Source organism: Manacus vitellinus, unplaced genomic scaffold (assembly GCF_001715985.3).
Source record: "Manacus vitellinus isolate BGI_N305 unplaced genomic scaffold, ASM171598v3 scaffold_150_pilon, whole genome shotgun sequence".
Classification (NCBI taxonomy): Eukaryota; Metazoa; Chordata; class Aves; order Passeriformes; family Pipridae; genus Manacus; species Manacus vitellinus.
Window position 1 is genome coordinate 67547 of NW_021939069.1, and position 15547 is coordinate 83093.

At 51.9% G+C, this 15547-nt stretch overlaps 1 protein-coding gene across 1 annotated transcript; it reads right to left on the reverse strand.

Moving 5' to 3' along the window:
- Window positions 1-1099: 1099 nt before the first annotated feature.
- On the reverse strand, window positions 1100-14577 carry SPATS2 (spermatogenesis associated serine rich 2). The gene is made up of 13 exons (XM_029958409.1): window positions 14259-14577; window positions 12378-12568; window positions 9023-9102; window positions 8830-8938; window positions 8407-8456; window positions 7708-7927; window positions 7296-7427; window positions 6096-6231; window positions 2807-2865; window positions 2239-2348; window positions 1878-1980; window positions 1689-1762; window positions 1100-1300 (listed from the first exon to the last, which is right to left on the reverse strand). Exons 2-13 carry the CDS (start codon window positions 12400-12402, stop codon window positions 1100-1102), a joined length of 1299 nt encoding a protein of 432 aa, XP_029814269.1. The 5' UTR covers window positions 12403-12568; window positions 14259-14577.
- Between the last annotated feature and the right edge of the window lie 970 nt (window positions 14578-15547).

A 15547-nucleotide genomic window follows, 5' to 3' on the forward strand; every position in this document is an offset into this window, starting at 1 on the left:
TCGTCTTCCTCATCAACCAGGACCTCATCGCCCTCATCAAGGCCGAGGCGGCCAAGCTGGCCCAGCAGTGAGGGGGGTGAGGGGGGATTGGGGTCCCAGTTTGGCACTGGGGGGGTTGGGACCCCCCAGCACCACCCCCATCCCAAACTGCTTCCAATAAAGTCATCACTACCCCTGGTGAGGGGCTGCTTGGGGCACCCCAAGAGCCAACTGGGACCCCCCCAAAGATATTGGGGTGCCCCTCCCCTTTACCTGGCCCAGGTGAGTTGGGGGGGGACACACACAGACAACCCTCCCAACCCCCATCCCTGAATTCCTCCCCCCTCCCCAAAAAAATTTTTAAAGCTCAACATTTCATTGATTTGTTCCGAAGTTGTAATTAATTAAAGAGAAGAAAAAAAAACAACAAAAAAAAATCAAACTTGGAAAAAAACCATGGAAAAAAGGGGGGGACAGAAAAGTTGGGGACCCCCCCAGCCCTCCCCTATTTGGATTTACTGTCCTTGTTCCCAGGAATGTCTGAGATTTGCTCCCAGGTGTTGCTGTGAAGGGGATTTTGGTGGGGGGGAAGGAACTGAGATGGGAATGAAGGAAATTCCCCAAAGAAAATCCAGGGAAAAAAGCTGAAATGTGCAGCTAAGGGGACCCCCCCAATCCCAGCACACACAGAGAGGACCCCCCCTCAGTCACAGAGAGGTCAGAGGGGACACCCCAGATCCCACAGGGAACATTCCAGATCCTGGGGGGACACAGAGGGGACACCTCAGATCCCAGAGGGTCTCAGGGGACATCCCAGATTTGGGGGAGACAGAGGGGACTCCCCAGTTCCCAGAGGAGAACATTCCAGATCCGGGGGGGGGTCAGAGGCCCCTCCTCCCCCCGCTCCTCCTCGCTTCCAGCGCGAGGGATTTTTGGGATGGAGAAGAAGGAGAAGGGGGGGCGATGGCAGCACTGGGGGGGTCCTGAGCCCCCAAATCCCGATGGGACAACATGGAACAGACCAGGATGGGGGGGAGAAAGGGGTAAAAAGGAGGGGAGATGGCACAGAACGGGAATTGTAAACGTGGCTGGGACCCCTGTCAGGATCCCAGAGTTTTCCTCAGGAATTCGCTCCCTTGGGGTGGCTCTTGCGGGGTCTCCGTGGGGGGAGCCCCCCCCGGGGGGCTGTGGGGGGGCCCGTGGGTCGGAGGGTTGCGGGGGGCCGGCGGGTCCGCGTGTTGGGGCCGAGCTCGGGGGGGCCGTTGTGCGCGGGGTCGGGCTCGGGCGTCCTTCCCTTCCGCGCTCCGGATCCGCTGGAAGGCTGAGAATGGAGGGGGTTGAAACAGGACCCCCAAAACCCCTCCCCTGGAACCCCAAATCCTTGGAGAATCTGGGAACCTCCAAACCGCCCTCCGCCTGGACCCCCAAATCCCGCTCTGGGAACCACCTAAATCCCTTGGCAGAATCTCGGGACAGGCTGAGAATGAGAGGGGGGTGAGAACCTGGACCCACCCTCAAAACACCCCCGGAACCCCCAATCCAATAGGCCGATCCATGCCAGGGAACCCCGAGCCCCCCAGACCCCCCACACCTCTGCCAGACCCACTCTCGGGGGGGGCCGGGGCCGTCCTCCCCCTGTGTCCCCATAAGGCTCCCCTTGGGCGGGCTCCGGGGCTTTCCCGGCCGAGGCTGGTGGGTGGGGGAGGCACTGGGGGGCCGGGGGGCCCGGGGGGCCGGAGCTGCAGCGTGGAGCGGCTGGAATAGCTGGTCTTGGGGTGGGACACTGGAACAGAGACAGCAGGGGAGGGGTCAGAGGGGCTGGGATCACGGATTCTGGACAGGATCCTCTGGGAGCAGATGGAGGGCTCAGGTGAGTGCCCCAGGAGCCCCCAGCCCACCTTGGCCGAAGCAGGTGATGCTCCTCTTGAGCCCCTCCAGGTCGCAGGTGAACCTGCCGGCCCTGCCCAGCTCCTCGTCGTACTTGCGCTCGCTCACAAAGTGCTGCCAAAAGAGGGAAAAAGGGGGGATTTGGGCTGGGAACGGGAGCAGGGAACAGGGAGACCCTCCCAGTTCTGGGGTGGATGGGGGAGACCCTCCTGGTTCAGCCCAGGACAGGAGGGGGTTCAGGGAATTCAGGGAAGGTGGAACTTTCCCCAGGTGTTGGGTGAAATCAGGATTTCACAAAACCACTTTAAATTCTGTTTGGAATCCAAAGTGTTTGGAATTCAAGGTGCCCCCCCAGGTGCCCCCCGGGCCCACCTTGATGTCAGCCCTGAGCTCCAGCAGCTGCTCCTCCGACATCCGCGCGGCCCCGTCCGTGAGTTTCCGCAGGGCCTCCGCCCTCCTCTGCCTCCCCACCAGGATCTCCACTGGGAAAACAGCCCTGGATCAGGGAAAAACCACCCCCCGACCCCCCAGGCCCCTCCCTGGGGTAATTCCAGCTCCAAACAGGCACCAAACCAGAGGTGGAAGCTCCAGGAGGGACACTGGGAGCAGCTCTGTCCCTTTGTCACCTTTGGAATTGGGTCTTTTCCATTAGATTTGTCCCCATTCTGTCAGGGAAATCCCATCAGCCCCCCTATCCCAAAAGGTGGGATGTAGGAGAAACCCTGAAGGGAATTTCATGGAATTTTATGGAATGGTTTGGGTTGGGAGGGACCTTAAAGGTGAGCAGAAAAGCTGTTTCCATCCCCAGGAATGTCAGGATTTCGGGAATTCCCACCCTCTGGGGAGGTTTGTAATAGCCATGATGGAGTTCTGAGGTGTTTGGGAATGATGGGAACAGGAGGGAAATCCTGGGAAAACCCCTCCAAGAACAGCCCCTTACTTGCTTCTGCCTTCACTTTGTCCATCTCGGCCAGCAAAGCCACTTCCCGGTCCATGAGGCTGCGGAAAACAGGGAAAAGGGAAGGGATTTAGTGCTGGAGAGGGCAGGGAAAGGCTCCGGAAGGAGGATCCAGCCGGGACACACCGGCAGGTGGAGCTGGAACCGCGGGAAGCGCCCGGAGAGCCCCGGATTGGGCTGGAATGGGGAGGGGAGAGGGGGGACAGGGAGGAACTGGGGGCGGGAGGAACTGGGGAGCAGGAACCGGGAGCAGAGAGTTGGGGACAGGAGGATGAACTGGGGAGCAGGAACTGGGAGCCCCACGGAGCACCTGGAGCTCACCTGGAGCCCTGCAGGGCCCAGCACGTGGATTCTGCAGTGCCTGAGGCCCTTGGGGACACACGGGGGGGACACACGGGGGGGACACACACGGGACACCTGAGCAGGGCACAGCCCCAGGGCCTCAGGAGACTGAAATCCCCCCAGAACAGCAGCACCGACCCCTGGGCCAGAGTCATCCCAGAGGGGGGACAGAGACCCCTCGGGTGTCCCGGAGCCCCCTCAGGTCACCCAAAGGCCCCCCAGGGGAGGCAAAGCAACCTCAGGTGCCCCAGAGCCCCTTTAGGTGACCAAGAGCCCACTCAGGTCACCCCGAGCCCACCCAAGTGACCCCAAATCCTCTCAGGTGAGGAACAGCCCCCCAGGGAAGGCAGAACCCTCTCGGGTGCCCCAGAGCCTCCCAGATCTCCACATCCCTCTGCTCCCACTCCAGAGCCTTTCCCACCCATTCCCCCAGGTGCCAACAAACCCCAAAGGAATCCCAGTCCCCCCAGTCTGGCTTTGTGCAGGAACTGGCTCCCAGACAGACCCTGGGCCCCTCTAAGCCCCCCCTGCCCCCGTTCCTGGTTCCCACTGCTCCAGGTGAGTCAGGAATTCAAATCCAGCCCTTTAATTGGGCTCATTTCCCTTTTCATTCCCAACTACAAAAGCCCAAACCCTCCTGTCCCTGTTCCCCCCTCGGAGCCACCGGGGGACAGCGGGGTCAGCCCTTCATCCCTCGCCTTTTTTGAGGGAAAAATGTTGGAAAATGGGTAGAATGTTTAATTTAGTCCCTGTCTGAGGCACTGAAATACCAACCCCCCCTTCCCTGGGAGGGAGGGGGATCAATCTCCACAATTCCCTGGAACAGCAGCTCTGACATTTGGCTGCTTCTGGTGATTTATGGCTCCCTCCTCCTGCCTTTTTCCAGGGCAGGGAAGGGGCAGAGCCACGGGAATGAGGCTTCTCCCTGCTCCCAGGAATTCCCAGAGTGGCCACACCTGGATGTGCAGCACCCACAGGTGCCTCAGTGTCCCCTGGAAAGGGCAGGAGTTCCGGGAGCTGGGGGAGAAAGGGGGGATGTGGCCTTATTTGATTAATTCCCAGCCATTTCAGGCCATTCCCAGCCTTAATTAATGAATTCCCAGCCATTTCAGGCCATTCCCAGCCATTCCCAGAGTGTTCACACCTGGATCTTCCCCTCCCACAGGTTCCCTTTCCCTCCTGCCCATCTCTGTGTGAGCATCCAGAATTCCCGGATCTGGAGAAGGGTGGGAACGTGGGTTAATTAAATATTCCTTAATTAATGATTAATTATAATGCAGGAACAGTCTCAGGGCCTCATCCTGTTCCCAGGATTATTCTCTGTTAGCCAGGAATTGAGACCAGGATTAATCTCTGTTAACCAGGAATTAGTACCAGGATTAATCCAAGGAAAGGATGTTTTCCAGACCTGGAAGAAGGTTTTTACAGGTGGAATTTGTGTGGAGAGGTTAAAACATCCTTAAGCCCCCACTCTAATAATATAGAATTTTGATAATAATATAGTTCATGTTATATAATATAGATAATAATACATTGTAGGTAATTATAAGATATATTATCAAAATTATTATTATAATATATTCTGTGTATATCTAATAATATGTAAATATATATAATTATATAATAAAGACAATACAGCTGGGAAAAAGCTGGAATTCCCTCTGGGAGTTCTCCAGGCTCAGCCCAGAGACCCCAAAACCCCCTGGGCACCTTCGACCCAAACCCTCAGGGAAATTCCAGACTCATTGATTCCCATTTTAACTGATTTTAAGCTGATTTTAAGCCTGGAAAAAACCCCCACTTCCTTCAGGGAAGCATTTTCCAGTGGGAATGTTGCAGGAGCACAAGGACAAGGCCACAATGAGCAGGCAAAACTGGCTAAAAGGTTTTAAATTCTTGGTTTTAGTAATTTAAAACTGTCAGGTTTTTGACACAAACAGCTTTTGACACCAAGAGCTGCTGAAATCCCGGGATGCGGGAGCAGGATTTCAGCTCCTTGTCAACCCAGGGCAGGGGTTTATGGATGTTTTCTTGTTTTATGGATATTTTCTTCCCCCAAACCCAATATTTGTGCAGTTTCTCAAGGCTGGGTTCAATCAGCTGCTCCAAACACCATCCCCAGCACAAACCCAGCCCCAATTAAACCCCAGCACTAATTACACACAAAGGGCACAGTTTAAGCCTGGATTAAAATGGGAAAACAAGGCTTTTGATGAGTTTTTAGACCTCCCTGGTGACATCCGAGTCAAGCCTAATTTAAGGGTTTCAAATGGGAATGTTTGTTCCTCCAGGGACAGGCAGGAGCAGGCCACAAGATCCCAAAACTTCTCCTTCCAGCTCAGCTCAGAGGGCAAACCAAGGCACAAACCTGGCTGGTTTCAGTCATGGATTCATGGAATGGTTTGGGTTGGGAGGGACCTCAAAGCTCGTCCAGTCCCACCCCTGCTGTGGGCAGGGACACCTCCCACTATCCCGGGGGATCCAACCTGGCCTGGGACACTCCCAGGGATGGGAAATCCTCTGGAAAATCCATCCCAGCCCCTCACAGCCTCATAGGCAGGAATTTCATCCCAAAATTCCATCGAAATCTCCCCTTTTTCCAGATGGAAGCCCCTCACCCCTTGTCTTTGTCCATCTGCAGCTCCTGGAGCCCCCAGGGAAGGAAAATGCCCTTTAAAGGTGATTCCAACCCAAACTGTTCCATGATCCCAGGCAAATAAACAGGAAGAGCTGCTCAAGCCTGGAATAATTCAGGGAAAATCATGGAATGTTTTGGGTTGAGAAGGAGCTTAAAGCCCACGCAGCTCCACGGGCAGCGATACCTCTCACCATCCTGGGACACTCCCAGGGGGTGGTGCAGCCAAAACCCCGCTGGACAACCAATTCCAGCCATCCCAGGAGCAGGATCCATCCCCAAACTCCCACCCACCTGCTCTGGAGCTCAGCAAAGACCTGCTTCATCTTCCTGATGGACGTGTCCATCTCCTCCTTGAGCAGGGCCCGGTACCGCGCCAGGGACACGGAGCAGCGCTGCAGGTCCTTCACCGACTTCTCGATGTTCGACCCTGCAACGGAGGGAACGGGCAAGTCCAGCCTCTGGATCCTTCCCACGGGCAGGGATGCTCCAGAAACAGGGGTCAAATGCAGCCCTGGGCTGGGTTTGGGCTGGAGAGGAGCAAAGCCCAGGCTGCTCCAGAGCCCAGCACGAGGGAGAGCAGTGGTTTGTCTGGGAAGGGAATTTCATGGGATTATGGAATGGTTTGGGTTGGGAGGGACCTTAAAGCTCATCCAGTTCCACCTCCACCGGGACATCTCCCACTATCCCAGGTGGCTCCAACCCGGCCTGGGACACTGCCACGGATGGGAAACCCATGACTTCTCCGGGATTGAATGTCTGGACTCTCCAAGGGATGAAAATCCTCCCACCAGGAGGTGACAGGACCCGTCCTTTCGGGTCCCGGGGGCAGAGTTTGGCTCCTGCCAAGTGAAATTACGGATCCTGTTCCACCATTCCCTGAACTGCACCCCCAACCCCCCCAGCACAACCTCCCCGGTCACCGGGGGGTCTCCAGGTCCCTCCTGTCCCTCCCTGTTATTGTCACATCCCAGATTTGGACAAAACACCCCAAAAGGGGGGGGAACCCCCTCCAGGGCTGTCACTTGTTGTCACTCGTTGTCACAGCCCCGGCCTGACCCTTCACAGGTTCTCAGGAACAGCCCCGGGATGTGACGGGACGTGGGGGGAGGGATGAGCTCTCCCTGCTCCAGAGAAAGTGCTGGAATTCCTGCTGTGCTGGGAGGAGGAGGAGGAAGGACCTGGACTACGGGAGGTGCCCCTGCCCAGGGCAGGGGGTGGCACTGGATCACCTTCAGTGCCCCTCCCAACCCAGACCATTCCATGAATCCACGGCTTTATGGTCTCCCCTCCATTATCCAAGGCTTGAGCAGCTTTCCCTGTATTTTTATGGATATTTGACACATATTTTATGGATATCTGACATATTTTACAGACTGATGAGTTCCCCTCCCAGTCTGGCTTAACCAAGCCCCGCTCCCAAGGCCTCTCCTCCTCCAGGAGCAGCTCCACACCCTCCAATCCCCCCACATTCCCAAGGTTTTGTGTCCTTACCCATTTTCCTGCCGGGGGGTGACACCGGAGCCTCTTCCCGGGGGTCGGAGTGGGGGGTGGGCAGAGCCCTGGGGGGGGGGATGGGGAGCCTTGGGGGGTCAGGGCCGGACAGTCCATTCCTTAGGCCGGGCTCTGCTGGGGAAAGGCAAACTGAGCCAAAAAATCCAGCAAAAACCAGGATTTGGGACCCAAAACCAAGGAAAATACCTCCCAAAAAAAAAAACAACACACCAACCAGAAAATCAAGGCTGTGCTGAAAAAATACCTGGAAAAATTAGGATTTAGGACCCAAAAACATCCCTCAAAAACCCCACCAGAAAATCAGGATTTAGGACCCAAACCCAAGGAAAATCCCCCTAAATGCCCTTCAGCCCCTCCCCACCACTCCCATTCCTGGTTTTCCAGCACTGACCATCCACTTCCCTGCCATCCATCGACATCCCATCCAGGCCCTCGCTCAGGGAATCCACGGATTCCGTGTCCTGGGCGCAGCCGTTCACGTGGAATCCGTTCATCCCCCCCTTCTCCCAGTTTCCCGGGGTCTCCTCTCCAGGAGGAACTGGTTTTCCAGGGGCTGGGAGGGCAGAGCTGGAGCCACTGGGAAGTTTGGGTTTGGGTTTCTTCTTTTTGTTCTGGGAATTTTGGTGGGGGGGAAAAAATACGTTAGTTGTGATTCCTGAGGGGATTTGTGATTCCTGGAGGGAATTCTGGCTGGAAGGGAAGGGAGTTAAATGGGTTTGAGGAGGAGGGATTTATCCCACAACATGGGAATGCAGGGGGATTAATGAGGTGTGAAGGTGTCATGTCTTGTGAAATCTCATGGAAATCCCACTGGAATCCCACAGGAAATCTCAGGGGAAATCCCAGGAATCTCATGGGAATCTCATTGGAAATCTTATGGGAATCCTATTGGAAAATCCCATAGGAATGCCATGGAAAATCACAGGAATCCCATGGGAAATCTCATGGAAATCCCACAGGAAAACAGGGAATTTCTGTGCCAGGTCCCCACAAGGTGCAGCTCAAACTCCCCCTGGGATTCCCTTTCCCACCATTCCCAACTGGATCCCCCAAATTCCAAAGGTTTTAGGGAATATTTAAGGAGTGGTACCTTTTTTTTGCCTGTCACAGTCCATTCCTTCAGCACCTCACTGGCATTCCCTGCAAAGGAAAACAGGGATGAGAGGTGGGAAAAGGAGCATTTCAGGTCCTTCCCAGACACTTGGAGGTGCTTCCACACCTGGAAAACCAGGTTTCAAATCTCCTGGTTGATGGAATAAAAGGAGGGGTTTGAGCTGGGCTTTGGGAATTCCCAGTTGAGATGTTGCTCCCTTGGGATACAGGGGGAAAATCCCACTTTTGGGGGGAAAAATCCCATTTTCCAGGGGAAAAATCCAAGTTTCTGAGGAAAAAAATCCCCGAAATCTCCCCTTTGGCTCTGCCATTTCACAGGTTTGGGCACCAAATTCCTGTCCACAAACACGGGATGAACCTTCCACACCCCAAATTCCACCCCAAATCCCAGAATTCCCACCTTCCATGAAGGCCTGGACTGTTTTGTCCACACAGTTGTCAAAGTGCTGCAGGACCAGGACGATCTCGTTGTTGCTCCTGTTGGGAACGATCGCTCGGACAGCTCCGATCTGGGGGGAAAACATGGAAAATGGCTGGAATTTGGGCCGTGGGAGGTGATTTATCTGGAATAAAGACTCCAAAGGCTCCTTTACCTTTTCCTTCATGTTCTCAAAGGTCCCTCCCTGGGCCATCACAGTGTTGGACTGAACATCAAAGATAAATCCCGAGGGATCTGTGGGAAAAGGAAAGTCCTAAATAACTGTGCTAAGGAGAATATGGACCCCCAAATCCCACTAATCCCAAAATCCCAGCACCTGAGAGTGTTGTCCAAACCCTCCCTGACCTCTGGAATTATGGAATACTATCCTGGATCAATGTCCAGCTCCAGGCCCTGCTCAGGATATCCCAAAACCTCCCTAATTCCCCAAATCCCAACTTCTCAGAGCCTTTCCCTGAGCTCTGGCAGGTTTGAAGCCTCTTCCTTCCCTGGGGAGCTGTTCCAGGGCCCCACCACCCCCTGGGAGTTGGATTTATCCCCAAATCCAGCCTAAACCCTCCCCTGGCACAGCTCCAGCCATTCCCTGGGATCCCCCAGAGCAGAGACTGGGATGAACAATGATCATTCCCACCCCTCATCCCCACATTAAACCTCCCCTGATCCCAGCAACAAAGAGTTAAGGAGCCTCTGGAGCAGCCCTTGGATACCAATTTCCTTCTCCTGGAGACACCAGTGGCATCCAGACTGATAAATGGGAATGAAGATCCAGCAGTTTGTGTTCCAGGAGCTCCCAGGGAATGTTTGGATGCTCCAAGAGACCCATAAACGGAGACGAGCCATCACTGACATCCAAAAGGTCACATAAATCTGCACATCCCCAGCCATTCCCGGGGGGATTTCCTGCCAGGCAGGTCTAATTCCAGGTTTTAAGAAGGAAAAGGGATGTTGCTGTGGTTTTCTGGGATAAAATATGGTGGTTTAGGGCTCAGGAAGGGCCTTGGAGGGGATAAAAACAGGACCCCGAGGTCTGGAATGACCCCATTTGGCACCACCGCCCCTTTCAAGGAATTATTAAGGCTGGAAAAGTCCCCTCAGACACCAAATCCAACTGTTCAAGGGGGCTTTTCCAAACTTACTAATTCCACGAACCCCCTGGAAATCCCATGACCTTCTTGGTGCTGGAATTACTACAGTTGGAAAAGCCCCCTGAGACAACAAATCCAACTGTTTGAGGGGGCTCTTTCAACCGTAATAATTCCAGGACTCCCCGGAAATTCCATGACACCTGTTCCCTCCTGAGACCTGACCCCCAGGTCACACCATTTCTGTCCCAGTAAACACACCCAGATCCCTTTTCCTTGGCAGCTCCCCAGGATTTGGGGATCCCACCCCCCAGTTCTCCTGCAGAGCCCCTCCGGTGTCCCTGGCTGTGTCCCTGCCCTCCCTGCTCCATCCCCACCGACATTCCCGATATCCCAGAGCCTCTGGCTCACCCCCCCCTCCTGTAAATAACCAGGACGTGGGTCGGAGACGCCCCATTGACTCCCAGACATTGACGGAGCTTTTCCTCCCCCACAGCTCCAAACACAGTGACAGAGCCCTGGGAATGATGGAAAGGTCAGCCCTGGATTCTGAGAGGATAAATCCCTCAAAGCCCCTTGGCTGGATCCACCTTCCCACCCCCCCACGTCACTCCCCAGCATTCCAGCCCTTCATCTTCCAAGGGGCTCCAACCTCACCTCAACAGGGGGAATTAACGATGTTTTCCCCCAAAATTTTCACGGCAGAGCAGCCACTGAGGATCCTGGGGAAGGAATCCCAGAGTTCCAGGATCCCACGGATCCAGCCCGGCCCATCCCTCTGTCCCGTCCCACATCCCACCCAACTCGGTGCCATCCTGAAGGTGCCTCCATCCCCTTGTCCAGACTGATCCCAAATCACCACCAAGGACATTAAAGAGGCTCCTGAGCCCTGGCAAGTGCCCATTCCCAGCTGGAAGTGCTGGGATTCCCAGGGCAGGGAGCTCCTTCCAAGCCCCTTCTCCGGCTGCTTCGCTCCGGCCCCAAATCCTCCCGGAGTTCAGACACTTCTCATGCACAAATTATGCGCCTGAGCCGACCCCAAAGGCGCTGGATGCGGCCCTGGAAGTGCTCCCAGGAATCCTTAATGGGATCTGCTGGCACTGGGGCTCCCCGGGAAGGGTCGGAATTTCAAACGCGGCCGCCGAGACTCAAGAGTTCGGAATTTGCATTTTTGTGGGAAGGGAAAGATCCTTCCTCGGGTTGGGAAAAGCTTCTTCCACCTGTCAGGAAAAGCTCCTTCCCCATGTCAGGAAAAGCCAATTTTCCCTCTGGCCAGAGCCTGAATTCCCTCAAAATAACACCTTCCCAATGTTTTCCCACAACTTCCCATCTTTTCCCTCAGCTTCCCCCTTGTTTTTTACCTCCTAGACCCCCCAATTCCCTTCCCAGGTGGGATTTTCCCTCAGCACTGACAGAACTGACTCCACTCCTTAAATCCTTAAAGGATTCCTTCAATGATTCCAAGGGTTCAAACTCCAACACAACCACTGAAAGCCACTCCCAAATGATCCCATATCCCGATTTCCAGGACTAATTGCCTGGATCCAGCTCAGGGCTCCTCTGGTCAGTGGCATTTCTGTGACAAAGCCTCTGGAAATAACCACTTTATGGAGAACAAAAGCTCTTCCAGGAGGGAAAGGACAGGAATTGTCAACTCAGGAGCCTTAAATTATTAATTAGTCAGTGCAAATAAAGAGAAAATGTGACCTCCCGACACACAAACACCCTCTGGAATTAATATTCCACACAAAGAATCCCCTGGAATCAGCTCCGAGGTGGTACAGAAAGGTGGGTGTGGAGGGAAAAAACTGCTCCTGGTGCCCCATCCAAGGAAAAAAAGGCTTGGAGAGGGTTCATTGGAGGTGCTTTTCCAAGAGGGAAGTGTTTTTCCAAGGTCTGAGCCTTCCCACCCCAAATCCAGGCTCATTCCTTGACTGGACTCCTAGGGAGGGGCTCCCACGAGCCACTCCGAGGAATCCTGTCCCCAAATCCCCAATTCTGTGGAAAACATGACCAAATTTGGGGAGAATTAATCCATAAGGAATAAAAACACCCCCCAAATCCAGGCCCAGCAATGGGATTTCACCACTGGGATCCCAAAAAACCCACCAAGTCCAGCTCTGCCACTTCCCAACTGTTATTTTTCCCTCACCACGGCCCTTTTTTCCTGCTCTTTTCACTCCTGCTGCCCGTGGAAAGGCTGAGCTGTTCCCATCAGAGCCTGGAAGTCACAGCTGTCCGAGCGGGGAGCTGAAATGCTCCTAAAAATGTCAGCGAGCCCGGCAGGTCCCGGTGTCACCGAGACGGTGACAAGGAGCTGTCACAGGGCCCCACAGGGAGAACGAGGCCTTTTCCCAATTAAAAAACTTGGGAATCGCCAGCCCTGGGCCGGTGGCAAACGGGAGCTCTGATCCTGTCACGTCTCACCTTTTGTGTTCTGCTTTTTAGACATTTCCGGCTCCAAGTTCGGCCACGAAAGGGGGAGAAATAACGGGAATTCCGAGGGTTTGGGGGCTGGGGAGGAAAATTCCCAGTCCGGGGCCTGGAGCTGTTGGGAATGTGGGACAGGCAGAGCAGCTCCTTCCTGGGGAGGGTCTGTCCAGCTCCAGGCGGAATTCCTGGAAGAGAGGGAACGAAAATAAGGGATGGAAGGAGGGAATTGCTGGGGGGGAGGCAAAGTGTTCCCAGGGGCTTCCAGGGGCTCGGAAGGAGTTGGGATTCGAAAGGGACAAAAGAGCCAGGCAGGAAAAAAAACCTGCTAAAAATAGATATAAATTTGTATTTGTTATACAGGTTTAATTTATGTGTTATCGGTGATATTAAATGTTAGAAATATAAAAAATAATGCTATAAAATATTGTCTACAATCACTGTGATTTCTATACTTTAATTTATATATTATAGAATTTAATATACTATAAATTGCATGTAATGTTATATATTATAATGTTTATAGCATAAATGTAATAATTCTATATATTATATTTTTAGAACCTAAATGGCACATAAAATAAATCCCATATAAAATAACCTCCATATATTATAAATATATGTAATTTCATATAGCCTTTTCTAATATAATTTTATATCACATAAATTATTCTATTATGAATTTTATAGCATATAATTTTTATACCTTATAAATTTAACAGCACATAATTTGTATTTATAAGAAATTTTTTATATTTATAACATTATTTTGTATATTTATAAAATATATATTTACATGTTATATGTAAATATTTTCTATATGAATTTTATGCAATGTACATTCTATGCTGTATAGATTTTATTAAGTATAATCTGTATTTTGTATAATATACTTTTTGCTTAATACAAACACATAAATTATACTCAATATAAATGTTATGCAATATGAACTTTATTCTATTATAAATTATCCATAAAATATCCATAAAGCCCCAAATCCCTCTGGATTTGCTTCAGTTCAACCCTTGAATTTAAAGCCACTTTAAACCCCTGACAGCGAGTGAAAAAATCAAGGAGATTGGGACTAAAACAACAAAAACTGCCACAAATGCCAACATTTCGGGACCAGATCCCACCCAGGGACAACCCAAACTCCTGGATTTCAGGATTGATTCCCCCAGAAAAGGCAAAATCCCTCTACCAGCACCCAAACCCCCCAGATTTAACCCCTTCTTCCTGCTTTTTCAAGGGGCACAACCCACCCTCCGAGGTGGGAATTCCGGGGGGGGATTTTCCTGGGGGAAAATAAAAGCAGGATAAGGGTTAAACAAAGACCAGGATCCAAAGGTGAGGGAACAATAGATCCGGCTCTGGGATAAACCTCCCCATGGAGCAGGGGAAAAGCTCCCAAAATTCCCATTTTCTATGGAAAACAGATCCCAAAATTCTCCTTTTCCTCTGGAAAACAGAGGGATCTGGAGGCACAAAATATTTGGGATACTGGGAGAGTTTGTCCCTGGTAGGAAAAGGGGCAGGAATGACCTGACAGGGAATTTGCTGCAGGATTAATTAACCCCTGGATCAAGGTTGTTTTTAAGGACTCAAAAGTGCCAGGGAATTTTTTTAAGGATTGACAAGTCCCAAGAATTTTTTTAAAGAATTTACAGGTCCCAGGATTGTTTTTAAGGATTCACAAGTCTTGGGAATGCTCCAGGAACAGGGTTTGGATTTAAAACCAGTCTTTTCCACTCTGGACTTTCCTTCCAAGCTCCCAAACTCATTCCCAAGGAGTGAATCCCAATGATTGAAATTCCAGATGAAATCAACCCTCCTTTCTGTACCAAAAAAAACCCAACAAACAGGAAAAGGAATTTTTACCTGGAAAGAGTCCCAAAAGGAAGGGATTAAACTCCTGCCTCCAGCTTTTCCCAATTAAAACTCCTTCATCCCCAAAAAGCAAGTCTGGAGTTGGGAATTCCAGGGGGATCCGAGGGATTCCAGCCCAGTTTCACTTCCCTGCTTTGCTCTGTGGCCTGTGGCCAGAACCAGGAAACGCTGTGCCAGGAAAACCTTGGGATTCCAGATAGAGCCGGAGCTTAGGAAAGGCTGGAGCTCCCGCCCCGACCTCTGATCCCGGGATTAGAACCCTTGGGAAGGGCTTTAAACCCAAAGCCGGGCTTAAAATGCAGCAATCCAATAAAACCGAGCCCAAAGTCCCCCTTACAATCTTATTTTTGGGAACCAAATCGGTGGGAATGCTCGGGAAGGAGGGTCTGGAGCACCTTGGGAGTGTTTCAGTTCCCCGGGTTCCGATTCAGGGAACAAAGGGATGTTTGAAAAGTGCCTCTGCAGGGACATCCCGGGAGCAAATCGGGGCAAAACCACCTCCAAGTCCATGAAAAAGCTGGGAAAAAATACGAGTTGTCTGTGGAGTTTTTTGAGAAAAGTCAAAAATCCCCCCCAAAAATCCCACCTGAGCAGCCAAAAAACGGAGTTTTGTTGTGCAGTTTAAAGGAGGAAAATCAACGGGAATTAAGGGGGGGGGAACAAATGAGGGTTTGGAAAAGGGAATTCTGAGGAGAAAACGGAATATTGGGAATGGGAGTCAAAGCCCATGGATAGATAAAATGGTTAATTCTTGATAATTAATTAATATGAATTAATATTTCACCTGGAAAAGCTCCTGGGACCCGGCAGATCCCTGGGAATTCCAACCTAGCTTTAAGCGGGAATTTTCAACATGAAGGGCTGGAAAAACCCACTAAATCCAAGTGGGAATTCAGTGGGAAAACAGGAATTAACGCAAAGAGGAGGTGGGGGGGTTATAGAGAGACAGGAAAGCCCCAAAACTGCCCCAAAAATCCAGATTTCAATCAAATATTGTTGTTTTAAGGGAATTTCCGTGGAGCAAAACAACCCAAATCTGGCTGGAAGGACCAAATTTCTGCAGGAAACTTCCCCAGGTCCCAAGGAAATGCAGAGGATTGTTACAAGAGACTGTCAGCAGAGGGAAAATAGTTAAATTTCTCAGCCAGCAAGTCAAAAAAACCCCCTCAATTCCCAAATTCCCAATTACAGAGCTGGTTTTGCTCCATCCAGACTGATTATTCAGGGAAAATTTGGGTGGAAAAGTGAGAAACAGGGAGAAATTTGTCTGGGTTTTTATC